At 53.4% G+C, this 13614-nt stretch overlaps 4 protein-coding genes across 4 annotated transcripts; 2 read left to right on the top strand and 2 right to left on the bottom strand.

The window, feature by feature from the left end:
* Positions 1-131: 131 nt before the first annotated feature.
* G647_09010 (uncharacterized protein) lies at positions 132-3461 on the top strand (the record flags this gene model as incomplete). The annotated part of the gene is made up of 1 exon (XM_008733315.1): positions 132-3461. The coding sequence occupies one exon, from the start codon at positions 132-134 to the stop codon at positions 3459-3461; it is 3330 nt and encodes a 1109-aa protein (XP_008731537.1).
* A 903-nt stretch (positions 3462-4364) lies between these two features.
* On the bottom strand, positions 4365-5161 carry G647_09009 (uncharacterized protein; the record flags this gene model as incomplete). The annotated part of the gene is made up of 2 exons (XM_008733314.1): positions 4365-4997; positions 5075-5161. The coding sequence occupies 2 exons, from the start codon at positions 5159-5161 to the stop codon at positions 4365-4367; spliced, it is 720 nt and encodes a 239-aa protein (XP_008731536.1).
* Positions 5162-7759: 2598 nt separating this feature from the next.
* On the bottom strand, positions 7760-9109 carry G647_09008 (uncharacterized protein; the record flags this gene model as incomplete). Its single annotated transcript, XM_008733313.1, has 1 exon — positions 7760-9109. One exon carries the CDS (start codon positions 9107-9109, stop codon positions 7760-7762), a length of 1350 nt encoding a protein of 449 aa, XP_008731535.1.
* Positions 9110-9716: 607 nt separating this feature from the next.
* G647_09007 (pre-mRNA-splicing factor rse1) lies at positions 9717-13562 on the top strand (the record flags this gene model as incomplete). The annotated part of the gene is made up of 3 exons (XM_008733312.1): positions 9717-9960; positions 10008-12081; positions 12245-13562. The coding sequence occupies 3 exons, from the start codon at positions 9717-9719 to the stop codon at positions 13560-13562; spliced, it is 3636 nt and encodes a 1211-aa protein (XP_008731534.1).
* Positions 13563-13614: the final 52 nt, after the last annotated feature.

The following is a 13614-nucleotide window of genomic DNA, read 5'->3' as shown; positions in this document are numbered from 1 at the left end:
CGCAGTTCACTCAAACACGTGACCTGGTCCCGGCCGACTTGCCTTCCCAAGTGCGGAGAAAAAGTTTCTGAAAATGTATTTCACCGAACCGCGAGCCTGCCTCGACGACCTTGGGAGGCCATTCACCGAACATGTCACCCTCTGGAAAGCGTAACGCGGTGACTGCCTTCGACGGTACTACCGACAGTGCTACTCCTCCGAAAAAGAGACAGAGAAGCCGGAGGAGCCTGAAACGCCAGCAAGAGAATGCCTCAGCGCTTGGCCAAGATGACCCATCTCCTGCCCTTGAAAAGACCGAGGCGCCAGAGCAGCAGGAAACGACACCAAAGAAAACTGCGAGTGCCATAAGCCGGGAGGAGAACGAGAAAGCGCTGTCACAGAAGCCACAACAAAATCGTGCTGCAAAGCAACAAGCCAGGCAAGAGCGACGGAAGAAAAACAAAGCGATTCCGATAGAGAAGACAGAGCGGTCCCCACCTCCCGAACGTCAGGAGATACCCCCAGCGGAAACCAGCAAGGAGAATGATTCGCAGAAGAACTCGGATACAACGCTCCAAGCAGCCAGACGAAGACCTTCACAGTCATTGACTCCGCAGGAAAGAGATTTGGAATTGTCCAAGAGGCTCAAGGAACGTGATGAGTTGCTCAAGCAGAAACGGACCGAGGCTGCCTCGAATAAAATGGCAGAAGCACCCCACCGAGTGCCCGGGAAACATGTGGGAGAGACAAAACGGCCGTCACCCAAAGGAGTCAGAGACAAAAAGAAGAAACTTACGGCAGTGGTGAAATCACGACGGGAAAGGCCACGAAAGGCAGAGGTCAACGAGAAAGGATGGTCAGTTGCCGCTACCGGCAGCGGCATATTCATCGACCAAGATCCTCTTCTGACGGATGACGACCAGCACCTGATCCTGCCGACACACTCGGAGATTCAAGTCTATTCTACCAAGACGTCCCTTCGTGTCCGCAGTCTGCGACTTGATCCGAATTCGACTATCACGAGTTGCGCTCTTTCAACACTCGACGGGGATAGATTGTACGTGTCCGGTACGAACGGACTGATCTCTCTTTGGGATTGGACTAGTGGCACAAGAATAGCGGAGTTCAACAACGGCAAGAGTGTGCGTCAGATATTGCCCTTGCAGTCTGAGGAGGCAAATGAAGCAGTCCTACTCCTCCAAGATGATGGCCTAGGGACGCGGAACCTCGTCATCTATCTGGCTGATATATCACGAGGAACGTTTTCCGAAAAGCAGACGGTGCTTCGCGGATCCGCCTTGTCACCTTGCGTGAGATCTTATGGTCACGGACGTGTCCTTGTGGCATGTGTCGCCGACAGACTCCTATTTGGCCAGTCACAAAATACGGAGGAACGACAGTTGGAGTTCTCTTACACATGGCGAGAACTCACTACTCCGGCACACATCAAGAGTTTCGACGCGCAGCTCAATTCGGGCGAGTCCAAGACCTCACGAAAAGTGCCCTACCTTGATGTGGCTGTTGGTCTGAACGATGGTGTCATCATGCACTACGAAGACATTCTCTTCAAGCTCATCGGAATGGAGAAAAAGAACAAGACCAGTGCCGGAGACATCACTGCGCGCAGGCTTCATTGGCACAGGACAGCCGTCAACACCGTGAAATGTTCTCGGGACGGAAATTACATCATCTCTGGGGGCAATGAGACTGTCCTCGTCATTTGGCAGCTAGATTCGAACCAGAGACAGTACCTACCGCATCTGTCTACGGCGATTCTGAACCTCACTGTCTCCGCTGTTGGTTCGGCGTACGCTCTCCGCCTGGCTGACAACTCGGTGATGATCCTCTCAACAGCGGACCTCCTACCTTCTACGAATGTCACAGGCCTTGCACTGGGCCGGCCTTCTCAAACCTCCTCCGTACTACTCCTCCATCCCCGTGCACCGAGTCGTCTCCTCGCGGCCGTCTCGTGTGATTCCTTCCGCAGCAAACCTTCTACCTTTCTCCAAATCTACGACCTCGATTCCTCTCTGCAACTGACCAGGCAAGCCCTGACACGAAACATGGTCACCGCCTCGAATGTGGCGCCATCTGGTCAACCCGTAAGGGAACCGAGCGTTACGTATATGGATCTCAGCCATGATGGGAAATGGCTTGCCACGATTGACCAGTGGACGCCTCATGAACAAGATCTTGAGGCCATGTATGTCAGCTCTGACGACAAGACACTCCGTGGTAGAGCGACAGAGACGAATCTGCGCCTCTGGCTATGGAACGAATCCTCCGACAATTTCGAACAAGTTACCCGAATTGACGAGCCTCACAAGCCGGGACCAAACGCCGTGCTCGGTTTGCATTTTAACCCTGTGAGGCTTGAACTCGCGACGATTGGAGCAGATGGGACCGTCCGTATCTGGACCGCGAAAGCACGTCATAGAGACGGCGTATCCGTGCGCAACAACGCGAATGACCAGCTATACACGTGGATAAGTTCACGAGTCATCCATTGCAATGACGACGCCTTATCCCGAGGTGAGACGGCAACGTCCGCAGCACTCGCTTACGCCGAAGACGGCTCTGCCATAGCTGCTTCCTGGTCATTTCCTATGCCGGGCGCTCACTCCGGTACAAAATCCTCGACGCATACACGCTTTGTCCACCTGATCGACCCCTCCTCCGGGAGCATCGCCTTCTCTGCTCCGTCCCTCCTGTCGCCTGGGTACGCGAAACTCTTCTTCAGTGGTCGCTATCTCCTCGCTTTGTCATCGAAATTTAGGATCTTCGACACCATAAGGTGCGAGGAAGTTCCTTCCCCACTCAAGCTTGGAGAAGCGTACATACCACCAAAGAGCAACGCACCGATGTTTCTGACGCGAAACAAATACGATGGAACCGTTGCAGTTGGGGTTGGGAAGAGCGAGTACCCTCGAGGATGTACGGTTTCGGTCTTGGAATTCAGCGACGCGACTAACGTTGGAGTGGCTGCCGACGCAGGTGCAGGAGTAGGAGTAGGAGTGAGCGTGAAAGTCGTGTATGAAGGGCAATTCATCGGGGTATTGAAAGGGTTACTCGCCTTGACCAGCGGAGCAGGGTTCTTGATGATCGATGAACGCAATCAGACAAGGGTATTGAGACAGACCGGCACCGCGAAGGGAGCATTGACCGTTACACGAAATGTCAGTGGAAGATGGGCCGCCGAGACCGAGGAGGTCACAAGGAGCTTCGACTCGATCTTTGGTCGCCGACCTGCTTCAACTCCGCAGGGGGAGAACACAGCTGCGGTTGACAGAGCACCCACTACGAGGGGTCTCCTGGCGGCACCGGGAGAGACGACGGCGGAGCAGATGCAGATGCAGGTGCGGCCGCAGACTGAGATGGTAGAAGGAGGGTTGGATGCCGTCCTGCGATTCCCTTCGTCAGCCATGGCGCCCAGTCCGGCAGAGCTATTCCAGCGTGTCGTCAGTGTCATGGCACGGGGTTGAATAGAATGAGCGTCAGCTTGACCTGCTGCGCTCCTTCCTTGTGAATAGATCAAATCAAGATGTGCGCAATGCTCCGGCCTGAGCGGTGGTTAAGTGTAACAAGTGCAGCGTCGTGTCTTGGTACCGAACTTCCGTCCGCTTCTCGCCGACAATGCCGGCTGGGGACATTGCTGGACGTCGTGACTATATTGTGCCTCTAGCATGGCTCACGGGCTGGAAGTTGATGGATCGATGGCTGTCTATCTGACAATTGGATTCCAGGTCGCGCCGGAGTTGTTAGAGACGGAACAGAGAGTCGATGGTCGAAGAGTCATAGCATGCAGCATGGGGCGTTGAGAGAACCATTCTCGTCCGTGGGAGATATTCGGCCCATCGTTGCGATATGTATTCTTCGACCGCCAAAGTTTCCTTTGATGTGCGCTGATGGTGAGATGACTCGTCTCGCATCGCGTCCGGCTTCGATCGGCACCCGTTTATGCCTGCACGTCACCCTCAAGGCATAATGTTGGGTTTTGTGACGGGCGATCCTCCTTTGAGAATCAGGTGCGTTCTTCCCTTCACTCACTATCCTTGCTGGATCTTTGTGTCCGCGTAAAAGTGGTAAGTTGGCAGTTGAAGCATCCGGAATGGTTCTGTTCTATCTGTGGCTCGTGGCGATTTCCCCCGGGCAGTCCGAGATTGCCTATCTTTCATCCATTGATAGATGCCGTGGGCCGAAGTGGTAAGTCGGTCTCTATACTCTCGAAGAGAACAACTCCCGGACCGATACAGTCGGCGGTCCCACCCATGTCGTCTTGCATCCGGAAAGTGTGATGGAGCTTCTTTCTTGGATTGTATCACTTTCGCGTTGCTGAGCACTTTGGGATGAGGCAACGGCCTGAGCGTTGGATGGGCCTTCTAAAATCATGCTGTCCCGTCCGTGGTCTTTGTCGCCTGTCTTGCTTCGTGCTCCTTTTTAGCCTTTTGCTTCCTTGCGAAGAATCTCTGTGTGTATTCCTTGGGTTCGGCAGCTCCTCCCTCGAAAGCCTCCGCGAAGGCATCCACGCTAGCATCGATGCCCGACTTAAGATCATTCTCTTCCCAATAATTGATCAGGCGTTTCTGAGATTTCGTGGCGAGTGGGCCATTATCACAAATGCTCTGCGCCGTCTCAAGTACATTGAAATGGAGGCTGTCAGCTGTGGGACAGACGGAATCAACAAGACCCCAGGTGGAAGCAAGATCCGTGTCGATGTTGTTGCCGACCAAGAGAAGTTGCCTTGTTTTCTGCCACCCAATGATGTTTGCTAGGAGTCTCGCCTGGACGACGGACGGTATTCCAAGCACAACCTCTGGCATGGCGAAATGAGTACCCTCCAGAGCATAGCGGAAATCACACGAGGCGGCCAGCTCGAGTCCAGCACCATAGCAACGTCCTTGGATTTGTGCTATAGTGGGTACGGCTGTTTCGCGAATAGCTTGGCCTGCTTCACAGACCTTCAGAATCAGGCTCCTGGCTTGGTCAGGGGTGGCCAGATTGGCAAGTTCGTTCACATGCTGTAGTGATGCCACGGGTACAATCAGTTGCTGGCTTGCTTCGTGCTATATCGCGCTATTCAGAGGCCTCAACTCACCATGCCAGTACAGAACCCTTTATCGCCGGTCAATATGACGCATCGGAGATCGTCCTTGAGGCTCAGATCGCGAAAGGCCGTCGTCATGTTCTGAAGTAAGGAAACATTCAATGAATTGCCCACAGCGCTATTCTGGATCGTGACTTTTCCAATTCTATGGCCGTCCTGGCCCAGAGCTATTTCTTCGGCGCGTATTCGGCCAGACCCATCGTCACCATAGAAATTCGTTGTCAAGACTTTGGAGAAAATGTCACGAGATGACGACGACGCCCTGGTCGTTGAATATTGTCGACCGAAGGTCCTTCTCCACCGGGGTTCTAGTCGTTCCCCTTTGAAAAACCAACTCGAGCATTGGCTACGAAACAAATGCCTCGTGTTTATCAGTGAAGAGACTTTTGTTGTTGGGAGGCCAGTTGACGCGTTGCAAAGCCCACAAGCACGTCGAAGAACATGTTCTGTCTTCATATTTGGGAGTTTTGGATATATCCAGGTAAGTCTCGGGCGATGGTGTACGAAAAGATGGATGGTGAAGCTCCTATGCAGAAAGTCTCGGTCAAGGTTCCTTGAAGTGAGAGCTCCCAAAAGGTGATCGCAGTAAATGAATCTATCAATGGGGGAATTGGAGGTGTTGGTGGCAGCTTCGTTCAGCCTCGGCAGCATCGACATGGACAAGCAACGGCAAGCGGAGGAGACACGATCGATTCCCGAGGCAAGTTAGCCGCAGCGGGCCCTGATGCCAAGAAAACAGTGTCACACACACGGTCACGTGCTCCTATCCCGTCGAAATCCTCGGCCCGAAGAATCCCCCCGACTCAAGGCCATGGGCTGTCATCTTCATGAGGAGGAATACATTAAGTCCGGGGACCATCTTCAGCTGACTAGGCGTGTTCACCCGGTCCACCTGTTGCAATGTCGAATCTCCCTAGCGCCTGCCCGATTCATAGAAGAGAACGATCAGCGCGATATGAGATGACATGGCGGGCGTGGTACGCCGAGAAAGCGTATAGTCCCCTTCAGGTTAGAGCGAGAGAGATGGGATTCGCCCTGTAAGCATCGGCCGGGTGAGGGTCCCAGCATTGAGCTGATGCTCTGGTAGATACAGAACAGGCCACTCATCGGTGGGTATATGGTATCGCTCTTCCAGAATTATGCCGCGGCGCTTTAACCCAAGCTTTATGTGGTGGAGCTAATGTTTCTGGTGTGCAATCACCAGCCAGTCTCAAAGCCTCAACGCCTCGACCCGCTGTATATCATGAGTAATCATACGTTTAACTGCAAGGCTGAAATCGCCAAAACACCCGGTCTTCCGGTATGCGCGTGCGTATTGACCGTTGAAGGTGATTGAGCACGCCATGTCACTCGCCGAGTCGGCGTGGAGGCAATTCCTATCTGAGTCAGGGAACGCGGAAACAGTGGGTTGAATGTAGCATCACGGCAAGTGTCATGCTGTGGAATCGGCGAGTTCGCCCAGTCCACCTTTTCCCATTCTCGTCAATTCACGAGCCGTGGCACTCGGATATCTGACCTGCAAAATCCGACACGGGGTCGGTCCTAGCTTCATGTAGAGCTTATACACTCATGAAACCCAAGCACAGGTTCGACGATGGACTGGCTCTTGCCACGAACCTCTCTCGTCCGGCTATTGTGCCCTGCTTTGCTCCTACCATGGTTCCCTTCATACTCCGTCTGCCATCCGAGCTGCGCCTGAAGATATGGGATTTCATACTTGGGCCCGTCGAAGTGGAGCCTTGCAAATGCCCTTCGACACCAGGCACCTGTACATTCAACCACCCGGGTGGATGTTGTGAAAGTTTCGACGCATACAAAGCCTTCGACAACCGTATACTGCGAGTAAACCGCCAGATCCACAACGAGGTCCAGGATCTTCTCGCCCGTTCGCCGAAGCAGTTTGTCGTCTGCGGTGGACTGTGTTTGGAGAACCTGTTTCTGGGTATCAAGAACAGAGACCGCCAGTGGATTAAACATGTGCGAGTAAATCTCTATGTTGGCCACGTTGCAGCAGAATCATTGGACAAGTACCGCGGGCGAGAGCTGTTGAAGGAGGCAGAAGCTTCGTGTGGAGCCTTTGTTCGAAGCGCGTTGAAATGTGAGGGAGTTGGGCCTCTGTTGGATGTGACGCCCCTGGGATTCATCGAGGAGGATGATCTGGGTCGTAGAATACTACGCGTTGACCTGACTCTGGAGTGAGGCTCGAGCCCGGAAGTGCGAGTCCAGAGGTTGACTGGACTTCGTTGGAGAAGATGTCTCGTAATCTGAGAGGTCAATTGACTGATATCATTGTCCGGCTCCTCTGACGCCACCTTCGCTGTCACGGAGCTCACAGGGAGCAGTCGAAAATTCTGCTCTGAAAGAGCCAAGCCTGGCGGAAGGTGAACTCCGGGCGATGAATAACTGCAAAAGGCCACTAACATCGGGACTCTTATCGAGGCAAGACAAGAGCTAGAGCCGGTCAGCCTCTCGGGTATCAACAGGGACAGTACATAACGCTTGAGAGGAGCAGACTGAGGAAGAACAATCTGGGGGGCCAAAGGAAACGTCTCTTTGTGTCTTGACCACATTGTACATGTCGAACCTAGTGTGCTCGATAACATAATATTCGCGTATTGAACCCTCCACTGGCGATAATCATAATGCTGGAAAAACAGAATCCTCAGCCCTCAAGCTCTAGTCCGTAGGATGACTAAGGAGATACTCTATTGCTCCATTCACATTCCCACCAGTTCGTCGGAGTGCCTGAACATTCCGGTCGAAATCATAAAAGCCCATTTCGTTAAGTTGCTGTAATTGCTGGGAATATCGCTCCTCAGGCGGCCGGTTATCGGCTGGTGCTGCCGGTTGACCACCGCCAAACAGATCGAACAGACCACCCATATCATTTCCTGTGCCGCCTTGTTGACCTCCAGTCATGGCTTGTAACATCTGTTGCATGGCCTCTGGATTCTGCAGTAAGGGGTTGTTCTGAGGGTTGAAGGGATTGTAAGAAGGAGGAGGAGAAGTCGTGCCGGCGTTTCCACCCGGCTGAGCACCGGCCTGGCCTCCTGCCTGGGGAAACAACGCCATAAAGGGGTTGAATGGTTGCTGATTCTGTTGTTGGCCTCCAGCCTGAGCCTGTGAGGTGGCTTCTCCAGTCTGACCGCCAGTGAAGTTGCCGAAGGGATTGCCAAGTGTCTGTAGCAGCGCAAACGGGTCGGGCTGGGGTTGCTGCTGCCGCGGCTGACCAGGCTGGTTGTTGGACGTGTTCTGGGTGTTGCCCGTCGTGCCTTCGGTCGTATTGGTCACGCCAGGAGCCGGAAATGCCTCTTGTCCCCCAGCACCTCCAAAAGGACCCATGCCCATCTGCTGCTGCATTTGCATCATGTTGCGCAGCATCTGAGGGTTGGTCATCATGTTTCGGAAGTAGTCTGAATTAAGCATTTGCCGAGCTTGAGGGCCCAGGGCTCTTAGATGAGGATTTTGATTGATGATCATATCTTGGACTTGAGGATTGCCCATGGCCTCTCGCATCATCTGTTGGAAGTGGGGGTTATCCAGCTGGCGCAGAAAGTCGTCGGGGCTCAGGTTCTCTTGCAACGCGGCGGCGCTCGGCAGCTGAGCAAAGCCTGCGTATCTGGCACCAGTGAGCCCAGCCAATGGGTCATTTCCTGTACCCGAAGCCAGGTTCTGGGGCACTCCAGCAACGCCTTGTGAGGTCGTCCCAGAAGACGGAGTAGATGGCGCGGAGGATTGCACGGCGGGGTTCTGTCTCTGATTGCTGGCGGCGCTCTTCACCAGGTGCATCGTGTTGCCGTCCTTGACATTGTGCGATGCAAGAGTCTCGTGATCTTTCAGCACCTTGCCACTGTAGATCAGCCTCTGAGCCGAAGCTGGGACATTGGCGTACTCCTCCGAGGCGAGTTTGTTCTTCAGATCGATCGTTGTCATGGACAGAGGGACCGTCAGTGTATATTTCTGACCACCAGAGGACTTGACGGAAAAGGTGACGCTGGCATCTTCAGCCCCCGCAGTATCGGCCATTATCAAGAAGCTGCACAGGGTGCACGGAGTATGGATGACGGATTTGGGATCGCAATGAGGTGGAGGTGAGATGCTCGAACGCAGCGCAGACGGAGGGATACGGTGTCGAGTGCAATCCCAGGGGTGATATGGCGAGTCGTATTGACCACGAGATGTGCTGTAGTGAAGAAGATCTTGTGAGCAAGCCAGTGGACAAGCTGGCCGGTGATCTCGATTGAGAGAGTGACGAACTTGACTGTTGGGCCGGTTGGAAGGTGCCAGGCGCTCTTGGGCATGCGTCACGGCAGTCCAGGCACCCCTGCGGCTCGGAGGGGCAAGCGCCGAGGGGCGTTCGGGCTCCCCGGGCTGTGCATGGCACCAAGATACAGTATCGGCCCAGTTACCGCTTCGGTTGCTGCACCACGAGGCTCTTCGCTTGCGCTTGGCAAGGCTGTGAACTTTTTCAACTTGCGTTCGGCTTCACAGGTGCGTCGACTTTCAGCTGTTGTTCCTGCTTGATCAACGAGCAAAATAGGCCTTCACGTACCTCAGGGTTGCTGTAGGCGACAATGCGACTCAGTATCTTGCAGGAAGTGACCTAGAAATACCCTTTTTGAAATAGCCAACCATGGCGACGACAAGCTCTATGTTCATGTATAGCTTGACTATACAGCCGCCGTCAGCCATTACTCAAGCAGTGTTGGGTCAGTTTGCCGGTACAAAAGAGCAACAGATCATCACAGCATCGGGCTCCAGGCTCACCATCCACAGACCCGATGCCACTCAGGGCAAAGTCTCCCCTCTGTTCACCCAGGATTGCTTCGGCATCATCAGATCGCTTGCTGCCTTTCGCTTAGCAGGGAGCAGTAAAGGTAGGTGCGCTCATCTCCAGCGGAAGTCCTCGCTGACATGTGTGTAGACTATCTCATCGTCGGCTCAGATTCCGGGCGCATCACTATTCTCGAATACCTTCGAGAACAGAACCGCTTCAACCGCGTCCACCTCGAAACATATGGCAAATCGGGCATCCGAAGAGTCATTCCCGGCCAGTACCTTGCAGCCGACCCAAAGGGAAGAGCGTGTATGATCGCGTCTGTCGAAAAGAATAAACTGGTCTACGTCTTGAACAGAAATGCTCAGGCAGAGCTTACGATCTCCTCGCCGCTCGAGGCGCACAAACCCCAGACTCTGGTCTTTGATATGATAGCCCTTGACGTCGGTTACGAGAATCCTATCTTCGCCGCCCTCGAGGTTGACTATACCGAGGTGGATCAAGATCCTAGTGGCCAAGCACTCGAAGAGGTGGAAAAACTGCTCGTCTTCTACGAACTTGACCTGGGCTTGAACCATGTCGTTCGCAAGTGGGCCGAACCCGTGGCGAGAAGCGCGACAAAGTTATTCCAGGTCCCTGGCGGTTCAGATGGTCCGAGCGGCGTCCTAGTTTGCGGAGAAGATAATGTCACGTATCGACATTCGAATCAAGAGGCCTTCCGTGTGCCTATCCCACGGAGAAGGGGCATACTCGAGAACCCCGACCGTAAGAGACATATTGTGGCAGGTGTGATGCACAAGATGAAAGGCCAGTTTTTTCTACTATTGCAGACAGAAGACGGCGATCTATTCAAAGTCACGATCGATATGGTGGATGATGACAATGGCCAACCAACTGGAGAGGTCAAGTCTCTGAAGATCAAATACTTTGACACGGTGCCCGTGGCAAACAGTCTACTCATCTTGAAGAGCGGATTCCTGTTTGTGAGCAGTGAAAGCGGGAATCATCACTTCTACCAGTTTGAAAAGCTTGGAGATGATGACGACGAGACCGAATTCAACAGCGACGGTTTTCCATCAGACCCAGCGGAGGACTACTCCCCAGCATATTTCCGTGTTCGGCCTCTCTCCAATCTCAACCTGGTCCAGAGCATTGATTCAGCGAATCCCTTGATGGACTGCAAAATCGCAAACCTCCTCGATGAAGACGCTCCGCAGATATATTCGATCTGTGGCTCAGGCGCTCGGAGCAGTTTCAAGACTCTCAAGCACGGTCTGTCAGTCTCGGAAATTGTCGAGTCAGAACTACCAGACAAGCCTGAAGCTGTGTGGACCACCAAGCTGGCAAGGGATGACGAGTATGATGCATATATCGTGCTGTCTTTCCGCACTGGCACCCTTGTGCTCAGCATTGGAGAGACCGTCGAGGAGGTCACCGATACCGGCTTTCTCTCAGGGGCTCCGACACTGGCCGTGCAGCAGCTGGGTGACGATGCATTGATTCAAGTACACCCCAAAGGCATCCGGCATATTCGAGCAGATAAACGAGTCAATGAATGGCCTGCGCCCCAACATCGATCAATAGTGGCTGCCACCACCAACGAGCGGCAAGTAGCGGTGGCTCTGAGTTCGGGAGAAATCGTTTACTTTGAGATGGACTCGGATGGGTCTTTGGCAGAGTACGACGAGCGACGAGAAATGACTGGAACTGTCACTTGTCTTTCTCTGGGAGATGTGCCTGAAGGCCGCGTCCGCAGTTCATTCCTCGCTGTTGGGTGTGACGATTCAACTGTCAGAATATTGAGCCTTGACCCCGACTCGACGCTGGAGAACAAATCAGTGCAGGCATTGACGTCGGCACCTTCAGCTCTGTGCATCATGCCCATGGCAGATTCTACATCTGGGGGAACCACACTATATCTCCACATCGGTCTCTACTCGGGCGTCTACCTGCGGACCGTGCTGGATGAGATCACTGGTGAATTATCAGATACTCGGACTCGGTTTCTGGGGATCAAGCCGGCCAAACTTTTCCGCGTTTTAGTGAAGGGCCAGAATGCCGTGGTGGCGTTGAGTTCTCGTCCTTGGCTAGGATACACTGACACACAGACGAACGGTTTCATGCTGACGCCGCTCGATTATGTCGGGTTACAATACGTCTGGAACTTTACAAGTGAACAGTGTCCAGAGGGAATGGTGGGCATCCAAGGACAAAATCTAAGGTATGTCGAAGCTCTACTCCCCTGTTCCTGATGATGAATCTTGATCTATGCTCTTTCCGAGCTCATTATGCGGACCTCCAAACTCAACCAATTGTTCCTTCTGACCCATCGTGCCCCGAACCGCTCTCGATCACGTTCGTGGTCCCCACTGACATTGGGACAGGATATTCACCATCGAGGACCTGTCAAGAAACCTCCTGCAAGAGAACATCCCACTTCCATACACACCCAGAAAATTCATCAAACATCCAGAGCATCCCTTGTTCTACGTCATCGAAGCAGATAACAACGTCCTAGCGCCAGCCACAAGAACAAAGCTCCTCACGGAGTCGACGGCAGTCAATGGAGACGCGGTTCAGCTACCTGCCGAAGAGTTTGGATATCCTCGAGGCACCGGGCACTGGGCATCATGTATTCAAGTCATCGACCCTGTGAGCTCCAAGTCTGTGGTTTTCACTCTTGAACTGGAAGAGAATGAATGCGCAACGAGCATCACGGCAGCTCCTTTTGCAGGTCAAGATGACGAGACATTCCTCATCGTCGGCACGGCGAAAGATCTTGTTGTTAGCCCCCGATCCTTTGCTGCTGGATACATTCATGTGTATCGATTCCACGAAGAAGGCAAGGAGCTCGAGTTTATCCACAAGACAAAGGTGGAACACCCCCCCACCGCTCTCCTCGCATTCCAGGGTCGACTTTTGGCGGGCATTGGAACCGATCTGAGAATCTACGATCTCGGCATGAAACAAATGCTACGCAAGTGTCAAGTGCAGGCAGCTCCCAACATCATCATTGGTCTGCAAACCCAAGGGAGCAGAATCATTGTCAGTGACATACAGGACAGCGTGTCATACTGCGTGTACAAATATCAGGAGAACAAACTCATCCCCTTTGTGGATGATGTGATTGCTCGCTGGACGACTTGCTGCACCATGGTTGACTACGAAACCGTGGCCGGCGGCGACAAGTTCGGTAACCTGTGGATGCTTCGCTGCCCACAAAAGGCGTCAGAAGAGGCCGACGAGGATGGTTCGGGTGCGCATCTTCTTCACGAACGACAATACCTTAATGGCGCACCCAACCGCCTTAGTCTCATGGCGCATTATTTCCCCGGCGACATTCCGACCAGTATCCAAAAGACGAATCTTGTGGCTGGTGGTCGTGATGTTGTCTTCTGGACTGGATTTCAAGGCACGCTGGGCATCCTCGTGCCGTTTCTGAGCCGTGAAGATGTCGATTTCTTCCAAAGTCTCGAAACACAGCTCGCTTCCAGCAATGGCAACCCCCCACTGCTGGGAAGGGATCATTTGATCTACCGATCATACTATGCACCCTCGAAGGGCACGATTGATGGCGATCTATGCGAGACGTTTTTTCTGCTGTCAGGTGACAAGAAACAGCTCATAGCTGCCGAGCTGGATCGCAGTATCCGAGAGATTGAAAGGAAGATTTCGGATATGAGGACACGAGTGGCGTACTGATCTAGCAGGGAAGCCAGATCTTGTGCGCAGACACAACGTCTTTGGGAAAAGT

Source organism: Cladophialophora carrionii, assembly GCF_000365165.1.
Source record: "Cladophialophora carrionii CBS 160.54 unplaced genomic scaffold supercont1.8, whole genome shotgun sequence".
NCBI lineage: Eukaryota > Fungi > Ascomycota > Eurotiomycetes > Chaetothyriales > Herpotrichiellaceae > Cladophialophora > Cladophialophora carrionii.
Note: the sequence above shows the minus strand (reverse complement) of the source record. Positions and strands in the feature narration are given on the sequence as shown.